General features: G+C 35.2%; 1 protein-coding gene across 1 annotated transcript in view; it reads left to right on the top strand.

The window, feature by feature from the left end:
• TM9SF2 (transmembrane 9 superfamily member 2) overlaps positions 1-12397 on the top strand; it is a 57465-nt gene extending 45068 nt beyond the window's left edge. Inside the window, exons 13-17 of the mRNA XM_045567221.1 lie at positions 828-987; positions 2721-2872; positions 3918-4029; positions 7837-8008; positions 11702-12397. Coding sequence (XP_045423177.1) covers positions 828-987; positions 2721-2872; positions 3918-4029; positions 7837-8008; positions 11702-11769 — 664 coding nt within the window. The 3' untranslated portion in view covers positions 11770-12397. The remainder of the gene's footprint in view (positions 1-827; positions 988-2720; positions 2873-3917; positions 4030-7836; positions 8009-11701) is intronic.
• The last annotated feature ends 2364 nt before the right edge of the window (positions 12398-14761 follow it).

Raw genomic sequence — 14761 nt, 5'->3', positions numbered from 1 at the left:
GCCAGGGGAGCTGTTAGGTAAATGATACTGGGACAACTGGTTATCTTTATGAAGGGAGAAAAGCCTATTCTTATCTCATATACACAGAATCAGTTCTAGGTAGGTTAAAGTCTAAAATGTAACAGGCATAACTCTTGAACAAAAACACAGAAAAACATCTTCATGATCCCAGGTTAAGAAGGACTTTCTTCTCTTAAAGTACACAAAGGATAAAGGGAAAACATTGATGCATTTAAAAACTGTGGGGTAAGTAGAAGTGATTATTGTACAATTACAGCCATGTTTTTTAAAATGTAATCAGAAGAAAGACTGAAAGGAAATTAGTTACACACATTCAGATGTTTGGGTTCTGAAAAAGCTGCAGACTGGGAGAACAAGATATTTAACAAGGAATTAATAATACTAGAGTATATAAATAACTCATATATATGACTTGACAAGACACGAAACTCAAGTGAAAAATGAGCGGTGAATGTAACCAGCACATCATAGAAGGCAAAACCTAAAAGCCAACAAACATAAGATGCTCACTGCAATTTTTGGTAGGAAATACAAGTTAAAACAACAGTTCTAAATATATTGAAAATATATGAGGAGCTAACTTTCGTAAGCTGCTAGTATGAGTTTAAGTTGGGCAAAACCAATCTAAACAACAATTTGGCAGTTTCTAGTAAAGTTTTAAATTGACATATCCTGTGACTCAGCAATTCCACTTCTTTTTATATATCTTAGGAACATAGAAGTTGTAATATTAATTACATCTTATTGTTAATATATCATTTTGCTTCTAACTCTGGTTTTACCCAAAAGCCTGTTCTGTCTTTCAGAATTGTATTTGCTGACTTCTTTATAATGAATCTGATCCTCTGGGGAGAAGGATCTTCAGCAGCTATTCCTTTTGGAACATTGGTTGCCATATTGGCCCTTTGGTTCTGCATATCTGTGCCTCTGACATTTATTGGTGCATACTTTGGTTTTAAGAAGAATGTAAGTTTATAGTTGTTAACTTATTCACGTGAATTTTAGCTGTGGAAATTGGCTACCTTGAAATATATCATAAAAGTGTATAAAAGATACAGACTTGTCCTGTAGGGTCCATATTTCGTAGAAAATTCTTAAAATAGTATTTAGAAATGTGGTAGAGAGGTGGTTACACATGTAAATTTAGATTTCAAATTTTTTTAAGTAAATGGAAACTAATATAGATTAATTGGGAAAGAAATGCTGCTATGAACTAATGAAAATAAATTTTTGACATTAAATATAAATTATTTTATTACTTTTTTTAACCTAAAAAAGTCTACATTTTTTTCCTTAGCAATAAGTGTTTCTAGTACACAATGCTTAAGTAAGCAAGCAAAGAGGATGGGTTAGGAAATGAAGCTGTAAGAAAATTGAGTACAGAGTAAGAGTAGCAAATGTTTTTGATACCTAGCTTTGAAATAAATTTTATATGCTTCCCTGCTAATATTTGATTTCAGGGAAGATTATAATGAAGGTTCAGTCCTTCCTCCCTTTTTCTCTCCCACTCTCCAGTCTTTCTTTCTCCACTTCTGCCCCCTTCTGCCTCCTGGCTAAGAGGAAAATGAGAATTTATTCTTCTATCTCATCAGCATCCTTCTCTAACTCCACTTCAATAGCACTGCTCCTCTGTGGAAGTGTTAAGTCCTCGGGATTAAAAGAAATGCCATGTGCTAGCACATTGTTGAGCAGGACCTGGCATGCCCTGGCAGAGCTGGCACTGCGTCGTTGTCACCTCTGTACTTTTGTAGTCATGCCATGCTACGAAAGGATTTTTCACTTCTTTGGCATTTTGTTTAATTTATGATTTAAAATCTGTTATGTCATAAATAGTAAACTGACAGGGTTTGAGTTTTTTAATTACATAGATTAAATAAGTACTTAAAATTCCAAAAACATACTGGTTAAAAATATAAATATTGAAGAATGATATAATGATTATCTGCCTGTGTGCATGTATATCAACATGTAAAATAATCTAGACCACAGAAGTATGGTCTAAGTGAAAATACCAAGCTTTAAATTTTGATTTATTACAGAAATTATAGAAGGATGGTTTTGAATTTTTGTTGCAAGAAAATGAATTTCTACATCTGTGCCCTTTTCCCCCTCATGAAGGTGTATTTGAGGGCTTTAGGTTCCAGTTATTTTTATACCACCATGTAGTGTGTCATGAAAGGGAGAATTGAGGCCATCACCAGCTCCTTATGGTCATAAAGCTTTATGTAGCCATTCATTGTCATCTTTGTGTTATTAAATCTTAGTAAAATTGAGCAATTTTAATAAAAATGACATTGCCCACCTCCGAGTAAAAATACATAGGCAAAAATTTCAGAACCAGCTGATTTCATACAGGAAGTATATAATTAAAATGAAGAACCTAACTCTACCATTTTATTAACTGTTATTTTCCAAGTACTATATTATCTCCTGTGTATTTCTTAGTTTGTCTAAAGCCATTAGTCAATGGATAGCTGCTGGAGGCAGTGTTGACTCATTCCAGTAGACAAACTGAGTATTGTATCTATAGTATCTGTTTCATTGCCTCTAAATACAAATTTCAGTTTGATGACTTAAGTAGACTTTTGTTGCCATTAATGTCAGCATGGAAGCTAAAAAAAGCAAGCTAATCTTGTACAGAGAAGAATTTTAAAAATAGATAGATAATTATGAATCCTTTCTTTCTTTCTTTCCTAAAGGCCATTGAACACCCAGTTCGAACCAATCAGATTCCACGTCAGATTCCGGAACAGTCATTCTATACAAAGCCCTTGCCTGGTATTATCATGGGAGGGATTTTGCCCTTTGGCTGCATCTTTATACAGCTTTTCTTCATTCTGAATAGTATTTGGTAAGCTAAGGACAAAGTCCTCTTATTCTCATTACCACTGTATGTAATACTTGATTTTTGTTTGTTGATATGGATTACTATATATATCTTAAAAAGTGTAAGCAGTTGTCCAGTAGCCAGAAATCTTAAGAGCCAAAGGTTATTTTATTTTTTTCTATGTGGGAAAAAGAATAATGATAACCACAAATATTAAATGAAGGCTTATTCTTACTTACTCTTACTTAATTCTCAGAACTTTATGAGGTGAGTATAATCCCCATTTTACAGAGACGAAGATGAGACTTTGGAGGTTGAATAGTGTGCCTGAGTTACACAGCTGCCATGCAACAGAAAGTAAACCTAAGTCTCTCCAAACCTATGTTCTTAACTAATCTGAACTACTCCAGAGAGAAGATTCTCTGATCACTTGTTGGAAGGGGATTAGTTGGGGGTTGATCTAGATGACTTTTCAAAGTCCTTGCTGATCCCCAGATGCCTTCATTATCTAATTTCTTGTTCTCGTATAAAAACTTTTAGTAGTAATAATTTTGAGCCACTCTATAATAGTGTAATAGTAATAATAGCATATTATGATTGCTATTTGATCACATTGACATATGTCACAGAAAGTACCAAGATTAGAACTAAATATGAGCTTTTTAGTGATTAGAACATCTTTTCTTCCTGATTGTTATAGTAATTTTCCAAATTCATCTGATTTTATCATATGTGATAAGGACCCTTATGTACCAAATGTAATCTTTTCTTAGTTTGGCTCTGCCTTTTCATTAAGTTTTTATCAGATATGTCTGGCTCACCTGTAGACAAGTAGCCTAACCATATTTGATTAAATAGAAGTTTCGGGTTTTGCTGAGCAGGAAGGTAATGCCCCATGACATTGCCATGTCCTTTCACTCCTGTCCCCCACAACCACATCACCATCCACACCTCTGAAGTTTTGTCATTTGGTTAGTGCCTTTCAGTATGAGAAAAATGAAAAGATTGTGTCATGTGTTGTGTCAAAGAGAAAATATTTACAGTTTCCTCTTGACATGTTTGATTATAGGTCACACCAGATGTATTACATGTTTGGCTTCCTATTTCTGGTATTTATAATTTTGGTTATTACATGTTCTGAAGCAACTATACTTCTTTGCTATTTCCACCTATGTGCGGAGGTATGTATTAATGTTCATTTATATTAATTTGTAGACAGTATTTATAACTTTGGCATATTGCAATTTAAATGCTTTTAATTGAAATAATTTCTGTAGATATGTGTTTATTATGATAGAAATTGACCTGATTTCCTAAATCAAATGTAGCCCTCTTTAGGTTTGAATTAAGATATGGTCACTATTTATTATCTTTAGTTAGAGCTTACTGTCAGAAACTTTAAAATGTTAATTTCCCGAGAACAGCATATTGTGCTAAATTTTCACTGTTGAGTTTTTTAACTGACTTAAAAATTAGTATTCTTTTTACAATATATTTCTAGACCTAAAATTTAATAAACTAATGAGAAAATTCATTTTTTGAAAGTTTCTATAATTGTGATGAGTTAATATTTATTTTTTGTGCTAAATTTTCACTGTTGAGTTTTTTAACTGTCTGACTTAAAAATTAGTATTCTTTTTACAATATATTTCTAGACCGAAAATTTAATAAACTGATGAGAAAATTCATTTTTTGAAAGTTTCTATAATTGTGATGAGTTAATATTCATGACAGTGCCAAAATGATAGCCCTCCTATGTAATAACTAGAATTGATCTTTAAAGATTTAGGTTGTGTCATATGCTTTCTTTTATATTATTTTCTTCTGTATAGGAGATAAAATCTAACTTCGTTAAACTTACTATGATTTTTTTTAATTGAGTATAAATTTACAGAGCATAAAATGAACCATTTTAAAGTGAACAATTCAATGGCAGTTAGTACATTTACAACGTTGTACGAACACCACTTCTGTCTAGTTCCAAAATATTTTCATCACCCTTAATTAAAACTCTATACTCATTAAGTAGTTACTCCCTATTTCGCTCTTCTCTCAGACTCTAGCAACCACCGCTCTGCTTTCTGTCTCTACAGATTTGCCTGTTTTGGACATTTTGTATAAATGGAATGCTGTAATATGTGACCTTTGTGTCTGGCTTCTTTCGCTTAGCATAATGTTTTCAAGGTTCATCGACGTTGTAACATGTGTTAGTACTCCATTCCTTTTTATGGCAGAATAATATTCCATTGTATAGGTACATCACAGTTTGTTTATTCATTTATCCATTGATGGACATTTGGGTTGTTTCCACTTTTTGGCTGTTGTGAACATTTGTGTACAAGTATTTTAGTACATGTTTTCAGTTCTTTTGGGTATACACCTAGGAGTGGAATCGCTGGATCATATGGTAGTTCTGTTTCATTTTTTGAGGAACCATCAAACTGTTTTCCACAGTGGCTGCACCATTTTACATTTCCACCAGAAATATACAAAAGTTCCAGTTTCTCTACATCCTTGCCAACTCTTATTTTCCATTTTTTAAAATTATAGCTGTCCTGGTGGGTGTGAAGTGGTATCTTACTCTGATTTTGATTTGCATTTCCCCAGTGACTAATGTTGTTGAGCATCTTTATTTGTGTTTCTTGGCCATTTGCATATCTTCTTTAGAGAAATGTCTATTCAGGTCCTTTACCATTTTTAAATTAGGTTGTTTGTCTCTTTGTTGAGTTATAAGTTCTTTATATATTCTAGATACTAGACCTTTATCAGATTATGATGTGCAAGATATTTTCTCCTATTCTGTAAGTTCTTTTCACTTTCTTGATAATGTCCTTTGCACAAAGGTTTTAAATTGTGATGAAGTCAAATTTATCCATTTTTCTTCTTCTGTTACTTATGCTTCTGGTATCATATCTAAGAATCATTGCCAAATTCAAGGTTATGAAAATTTGCCCCCCCCCTTTTTTTTTTGAGACAGAGTCTCACTCTGTTGCCTGGGCGAGAGTGCTGTGGCGTCAGCCTAGCTCACAGCAATCTCAAACTCCTGGGCTCAAGCAGTCCTTCTGCCTCAGCCTCCTGAGTAGCTGGGACTATAGGCATGCGCCACCATGCCCAGTTTTTTCTATATATGTTTTTAGTTGTCCAGCTAATTTCTTTCTATTTTTTTAGTAGAGACGGGGTCTCACTCTTGCTCAGGCTGGTCTTGAACTCCTGACCTTGAGTGATCCACCTGCCTCGGCCTCCCAAAGTGCTAGGATTACAGGCATGTGCCACCGCACCTGGCCTGCCCCTATGTTTTCTTCGAAGTTTTATAGTTTTAGCTCATATTTTTAGGTTGTTGATAACATTTCGAGTTAATTTTTGTATATTGTGTGAGGTAGTGGTCCAGCTTTATTCTTTTACATATGAATATCCAGTTGTTCCAGCACGATTTGTTGAAGAGACTGTTCTTTCCTCACTTAATGGTCTTGGCAACCTTGTCAAAAATTAATTGACAGCTGGACACAGTGGCTCACGCCTGTAATCCTAGCACTCTGGGAGCCTAAGGCGAGAGGATCACTTGAGGTTAGGAATTTGAGACCAGCCTGAGCAAGAGCAAGACCCTGTCTCTACCAAAAAAGAAAAAAAAATTGGTCAGGTGCGATGGCGCGCACCTGTAGTCCCAGCTACTTGGGAAACTGACACAGGAGGATTACTGGAGCCCAGGATTTGAGGTTGCAGTGAGCTATGATGACACTATTGCAGTCGATCCCAGGCAAACAAAGCAAGACCCTGTCTCCAAAAAAAAAAAATCAATTGACCATAGATGTGTGGGTATATTTCTGGATTCTCAATTCTGTTCCAATGATCTGTATGCTACACTATGCAATACCACGCTATTTTGATTACTGTAGCTTTGTAGTAAATTTTGAACTCAAGAAGTCCTTCAATTTTGTTCTTCTTTTTTAAGATTGTTTTAGCTGTTTGTGGCCCCTTGCACTTCCATGTAAATTTATGGATTAACTTTTCCATTTCTGCAAAAGCCATCATTGGAATTTTTATACAGATTACATTGAATTTGTAAATCATTTTGAAGACTATTGCCATCTTAACAGTATTAAGTTTTCCAGTACATGAACATGGGGTATCTTTCCATTTGGTTAGGTCTTTTGTCATTTTTTTCAGCAACGTTTTATACTTTCCATTGTGTAAGTCTTCCATGAACTCCTTGGTTGAGTTTATTTTTAAGTATTTTATTCTTTTGGATGTTATTGTAAATGGAATTGTTTTTTAATTTCCTTTTCAGATTATTCATTGCTGGTGTGTAAACATACAACAGATTTTCATATGTTGATCTTGTACCCTGCAACTTTACTGAATTCAGTGATTAGCTATTGTAGTTTTGTGTGTGTGTGTGTGTGTGTGTGTGTGTTCTATAAGATTTTCTAATCTTGGTTTGTTTTTCAAATATATTTATTTTTCATATATTCCAAAGGGGAAGAGAAATAGTGAAATCTTTAAAACCTCTTTTAAATGATCTTCTGCTAAGCTATAAGCCACTTTACTTAAAAGAAAGAAGAGCTGCTTTAATAATCTGCCTTGTTTAAATTATGTTAGTAATAACTGAAAATGGATTTCAACCAGGCCTTAATAGAATAATCTTCCTAGTTTAGAGTTGACTGGACTTTAATATAAGTAATATTAATGTTGAACCATGTAAGTAAGGAGTAAGCCATTTGTACATTGCTTTTCTTTGGAAAGCATAAATTTTGAAATACAGTCTAATACTTTATTATTCATAAACAGTTTAAGCTTTCTCCACAACATTTTTAGCTAGTCTTTTAGTAGCTCTACCAAAGATAGAGGGTGCTTCTTAGCACTTTTAGTAAGGAGGGAAATGGGCAAAGGCTATTTCACTTAATTATGTTTGCTTTGTAACTTTATTCAGCTATATGTTAACTACTATCAATTGGAAAGTAATTCTTGTTCTTTTTTTCTTTTCTGTGTAGGATTATCATTGGCAATGGCGTTCATTCCTTACCAGCGGCTTTACTGCAGTTTATTTCTTAATATATGCAATACATTATTTCTTTTCAAAACTGCAAATCACAGGAACAGCAAGTACAATTCTGTACTTTGGTTATACCATGATAATGGTTTTGATCTTCTTTCTTTTTACAGGTAAAAATAGAATTAAAATGATTATTTTTAGTTAGTATATCTTTAGACAAATAATTTATAAATATTTGCCTTTTGCTAAACCCACAAAGCCTTCTACTTTTCAGTGCTTCTGTATTTAGTCCTCAACATATCTAGGCATAGTTTGGTCTACCCACCTGTGAGTTGCATAAAGGTGATAAAACAGAAGCTAAGAGAAGAGGAGTAAACAGGGTTCATGTTGTGCTAAAAGTACAGGTTCTCCTAGGCCAGCACATCTCATGGTTTTCCTCTGTTAACCTCTTAGAGGGAACAGTCTTTCTTTCACCCACTTCAGAAATAGGGTAAAAAGCTATAGTTATATAAGTTTAGGAGAAAGTAGAGATTGGGGAGGTAAAATCAAGATGAGGCTGAAGTTAGTTGATATCGAGAAAAGATAAGAGGACACTTCTTATTCTAGAAATTTTAAATTAGAAGTTTCTTTCTCTGCTTTAAAATCCAAATACCTAATGGAATATAGTGTATATTGTATTGGTATTTATTTTATATATGTACATATATCTTCTCTGTCAAACTAGATAAGAGCTTTCTGTATCTCAGAGCCCTGTGGGTGCTTGGTAAACATTTGTGGAGTGAGTGATTTAACTAAAACAAGAAAATAGTGGGACCTTTCTTTGTCAGAAAGTAATATTGCACAAAATATGCATCTAAAATTTTATCTGGTTGTCTTGCATGTTATATGAGAAAATATAGGATCCAAAATGGGAAAAAAAAATTTTTGTAAATTAAAACTGTTCTACTTTTTACTCATCTGTTAACATTTCAGAGTGTAAGCTAGGGTTTTGAAGTGCCCCTGCTGCTATCTCAGGGTATATATAGCAGGCTTCAGGCACTTACTTCAATCCTATATTCCAGGTCACTGATCAGACATAGGGTGTATATCCTAGTACCATATGATAGATTTAGGGCCACAGCCATAAATCTTAATAAATGGTCTGTAAAACAGCAGTGGCCTATGAGACAGGAATTGCTGTTTTTGTGCCTCCGTATCTGTGTCCATAAATGCATATGTAGAATAATTTATCCTGTGCTTACACACAAAAAATGATCATAATGAATATCTGTTGTTTTTCCAGACATATGATAAAGAAAATGATAGCTTAACCATCACCTAAATTTTATTGTTTTTGATTTTTAAAGTATTATATTTTCATTCATCCAGAGTTAAACAAATTTGCAGTCTGAATTCTGGAGCCGTATCAAATTGAATCAGCCAGTTAAGCCAATAACTTTTAGTGTATTTATTTCACTTTGTGGATGGGATTCTGTATGAGGAAGTAGCGAGCCCTTTAAATGCCTTGCATTTCGCTAATATGGAGTATGTCTGTATTTGCTTCAGAACTCCAAACCAACACCATTGTATTTAAGTCAATCCATTTTACAAAACAAAAATAATTACTCTGTCACAGAAGAAAAGGTGCTCTAATCCTACATTAACAACAACATAAAGTAACTAAAGTTAGAGTTGCTGCCTGGATAGTGAATAAATGTTTTTCTAATCTTAAAATATTTCCTGTTATCTTGAAATTCTTGCTAATAAGCAGGTTATTTAAATAAACTTTTGTTTTTATTACTGCTTTTCTGGAATTAACCCCAGCCTCTTCCTAAGCCTTAAAAATGACCCCAGGCCGGGCAAGGTGGCTCACGCCTGTAATCCTAGCACTCTGGGAGGCCAAGGCGGGCGGATTGTTTGAGCTCAGAAGTTCGAGGCCAGCCTGAACAAGAGCAAGGCCCCGTCTCTACTAAAAATAGAAACAAATTATATGGACAGCTAAAAATATATATAGAAAAATTAGCCGAGCATGGTGGCGCATGCCTGTAGTCCCAGCTGCTCCGGAGACTGAGGCAGTTGGATTGCTTGAGCCCAGGAGTTTGAGGTTGCTGTGAGCTAGGCTGACTCCATGGCACTCTAGCCCAGGCAACAGAGTGAGACTCTGTCTCAAAAAAAAAAAAAAAAAAAAATGACCCTTTTGAATATCTAAAAGGTGTATTTGTATGCCTTCCAGAATATACATAGTGCCTTGCATGTAGTAGGTCCTCAGTACATGTACTATAAGAATAAATATAATAATGTTTATAACTTCTTATGATAATGTTGTACATATAGTCTCTGGATTTAAAAAAATCTCTTTTCATGCTTTTTCTGTGTATTGCATTTAAAACAGTGGTGAAAACTGTTGGTACTTTAAACATAAAACGTATACAAGGGTATGTATATCCCCTTCTGTATGCATCTGCACCCCTACCCATTGAATATTTCTCAGGGTATAATCCTGAAAAAATGGCATACCTCAGTTTAAATATGTTAGGCAATTTCACAACTTAGTATATATTGTTTTGCAAAACAGCATCTCTGAATTTATGTTTAATAAATCTAAGCATGGTATAGTTTAAAGGAGTACTACATTGAAATCAAAAAATGAATTTGAGTTCTGGCCTTACTTACCAGCTGTGTAACCATGAGATAGTCACTTAACCCCTTTGAGTCTCATTTTTGTCACATTGAAATAGTGTCCCCCATCTAGCATTCAAATTCTTTGGAATCTAGACTGGTGAAGACACCTGAAAATCAAGGGATACTTTTTTTGTTTTTTTTTTGAGACAGAGTCTCACTCTGTTGCCCAGGCTAGAGTGCCGTGGCATCAGCCTAGGTCACAGCAACCTCAAACTCCTGGGCTCAAGCAATCCTCCTGCCTCAGCCTCCCGAGTAGCTGGGACTACAGGCATGTACCACCATGCCCGGCTAATTTTTTCTATATATACTTTTGTTTTTGGCTGTCCGTATAATTTCTTTTTCTATTTTTAGTAGGAGACAGGGTCTCGCTCTTGCTCAGGCTGGTCTCGAACTCCTGAGCTCAAACAATCCTCCCACCTCGGCCTCCCAGAGTGCTAGGATTACAGGCGCGAGCCACCGTGCCCGGCCGGAATACATTTTTTTTATGAGTTATCTCATTTACTGTACAAAACAGTTTATGGAGGCAACTAGGGCAGATAAATTTATTCCTGTGTAATAAGATAAAGGAATGGACTTGAAGATATCAGCCTGTCCAAGGATGATATATACACAGTTCGTGACAGAGCTGCTCTGATCTCTGGTACTGTGCTGCCTCTCATTTTTACCTGGGATGCATTTTTGTTATTATCCTAATTATGTCACTTTTAACATTTTGTAAAAATCTTGAATTATTTTGTTATAATTCTTTGAAAACTGATAACTTTCAATAACTCTACTTTAAAAAAATCCCCATTTAATTATTCTGAGTCTGATACTCAATTTAAAGTATTCATATCATACCTTGAAAAAATTTCAGTAGGGGTTTCCCATTTTGTTATAAAATATTGTTCAATAGGAAAGGACCATTGGCATCCTTTTTATTTTTTAATTTCAGTCTTTCCTATGTAGTAAGGAAAATAATATGTGTTACAAAAAGCTTAGGCTCATCCTATAGTATAAAAAATTCTATCAGTTTCTGAAGAAACTTGATTTGAGGTGGTTGTATATTTTTCAGAAGAGTTCATAGATCTCTAGTATATTTCTGGTAGGTAATAGTTTATAGTTATGTGACTTTTTAAAGGAACCAGTCATTTTAAGTCTGTATTTTTGTGTAAATTATGAAACTTCCTTTGAAAAAGTGATTTTTGTTTTTTCTTTTATAGGAACAATTGGCTTCTTTGCATGCTTTTGGTTTGTTACCAAAATATACAGTGTGGTGAAGGTTGACTGAAGAAGCCCAGTGTGTCCAGTTAAAACAGAAATAAATTAAATTCTTCATCAACAAAGACCTGTTTTTGTGACTACCTTGAGTTTTATCAGACTTATTGGCCTAGTAATCCTTCAGAAACAACATAATTCTAAATACACCTCTTCCCATACACCTTTCCCCACAAAATGTCTTCAACACTATAAAGCATTTGTATTGTGATTTGATTAAGTATATATTCAGTTGTGCTCAAGGAAGAGCAAATTTAAATATTATGTGCATTTGTAAATACAATAGCTATAAAATTTTCCGTACTTCTAATGGCAGAGTAGAAGAGGCCATGTTAAATAATACTGATGAAATGCAGGACAGTTCATTGTAAATAGGATTTTCTAGGCTCGGTAGGTGGAAAGAATTATTTTTCTTTGAAGGAAATAACTTTTTATCATGGTAATTTTGAAGGATGATTCCTATGATGTGTTCACTGGGGGAATGTGGCTTTTCAAAAAGATCTTGTATTGGTTGTAGCTGTTCATATCTTCTTACTTTTCTGTGTTGACTTCATTATTCCCATGGTATTGGCCTTTTAAACTATGTGCCTCTGAGTCTTTCAATTTATAAATTTGTTATCTTAATAAATATTGTAAAAACATCTTCATTGCATCATTACCTGTTATATATTCATGGAGATTCTGTAAATAGAAATCTATTTACTAAGGGTGTTTTCAAATGATTTATACTATTTTATCAGATTTTACTGAATTTTGTTAATGTAACACTTTCTGAGTTTTGATCTAAATGAAATTTCACTCTTTGGGATGTTGTCTAAAATGTTCACTGTGAGGCAATAATGAAAATTGTGGTCATGCATATCTAGTCAGATTAATCATGTATAAGTCTAGTATTTAAGGTGGGCCTTACTACATTGTCATTAAGAAGCTTCTATTTTTGACTTGTTTTTCAAAATACAATATTTTTAATTTTTTAAAAAATCGAGTTTTATGATCTATACCTTAGCAGTGACTATCAAGTCATCTTTATGATTTCATTGTTTTAACTTAGATTCACAAACAATTTTACTTCTTAGAGTTAAGAAATGCACTTTCTCCTTCACATTCATCTGACTAATGGAAATTCATTTATGTTGAATATAGAAATGTGGGATGATTTCAGAGGCGTCAATCTGTTTATGAGAATATTCATTTGTATTTTAGGGGCTCACTGCTTGCTGCTTATGAGCAAATCAGATACTGTCATTAAACTTACAACTAAAATTACTAGTTGTCACTTACATGATGTTGCTGGGTTCTTACTGAATAATTTCATGTTGTAATCCTTTTTTAAAAAAACTAACCTATTGGTTTTGAAGAATGAAGGAGGAGCTGTAGTCACTTTTAACCCCTCAGAGCACTTATAATAGAAGAGTTTCTTTTAAATTTATTTCATATATCTCTTGCAGTGGATTTTGTTTTTAGAGATACAGTCACCCCTCAGTATCCATGGGAGATTGGTTCCAGGACCCCTGTGGATACCAAAATCCATGGATGCCCAATTCCCTGACATAAAGTGGCAAAGTATTTGCCTATATCCCACGTGCCTCCTCCCATATACATTTCTCTAGATGACTTATAATACCTAATACAATGTAAATGCTATATGAATAGTTACACTATACTTTTATTTGTATTATTTTTATTGTATTTTTATTTACTTCTGAATATTTTTGGTGCGCTGTTGGTGAACTGCAGACTCAGAACCTGCGGTTGTGGAGGGCCGACTAATTCTCTGAAGCTGCTGTTGAAATAGGTGGTTAACTAAACAAAGAGGTTCATTTTTTTAATTCCTGCTTCAGACACCAGATTAGTTTTATTGGTCAAAGTTAAGTTTCTTTGATTTTATTTTCCCTTCAGTGAACAAATTAGCTTAGTGATTGAATACAGTCAACTAATTGTTTTGGTATAACTTTTTCTTTGTACTTTGAAGTAACTGTTTCACACTTAAACAATGGAGACAAGAGGGAGGAAAGCAGAGGCCGGAGACAGTGACAAGGAAGGCGAGAGAGGTAGCAAGGAGGGCAGTGGGGAAACAGCCCCCCTGCACGACTTTGATCACGGCTGTCCCGAGGGCTCAGGTGCCGTGATTTGCTTAGGAGTCTCCGGGAAAGCAGTGCCCTGCTTGTGGCACGTGCAGGTGCTTGGTTAGAACCCAGGGATCCTTCTCCTTAGCTTGAGTGTAGCCCAGGACAAAAACAGTCTTGTTTCCTTGTGAAACCTGAGTGACCACGAGTCCCAGGGAGAAGTCTTGCTTGAGCTGTAATAGCTGGAAGCAGTCATGAGGAAGGGGGCATGGAGCCGGTACCTGGAACAAGGTAACTGCAGTATTTTCCCGCTGGAGAGATGTTAGATTCATTCCTTTTGTCCACATGGATCATTTGTAGAGATCTGGCCATGTTGCAGGACTGTCCTGAGCACTGTTTAAAGAGGGCGTTTTGTCTGAGCCCGTTGGCTTGCCTGGCACTCAGCAAGGCCACCCAGCTTCCGGACAGCACCTGGCTGCCCTGGTCTCCCTTGCTCTCTCCCGCTGTGCCGTCATCTCAGACTTGGTTACATCCTCACCCCCCTTCTCCCTGTCTGTTCAAGAATGATTCCTCCATTTTCCCTTCTCTGTGTTGAAACCTGCCTCTCCTTGTTTTGTGTGTAAATATATCCCAACTCTCTGCTAGGTTTCAAAAAACAAAACCTCTGACCCATTTCTGCCTCTTTCCTCTTTCGCTCTGCCCATCTTTGCCATTCTGGGTTCTCACTTGCCTCACATTCTACTGGAAATGTGGCTGACGTCTCCGGTGCCACCTCATTAATCACCTTTTCCAGCCCTGATTTCACCAGGTCTTTGTTGACATGACACTCTGTCTCTTGGAAACCTTGTCCTGAAAGCAGTGTTTCTCCAAATCTGGGCTTGAACCCACCTGCATAAATCTCAAGGAGATTGTCACAAACATGTCCCAGCCCTACACATG

This window comes from Lemur catta, chromosome 13 (assembly GCF_020740605.2).
Source record: "Lemur catta isolate mLemCat1 chromosome 13, mLemCat1.pri, whole genome shotgun sequence".
Classification (NCBI taxonomy): domain Eukaryota; kingdom Metazoa; phylum Chordata; class Mammalia; order Primates; family Lemuridae; genus Lemur; species Lemur catta.
This window is presented reverse-complemented; position numbering and strand designations above follow the sequence as displayed.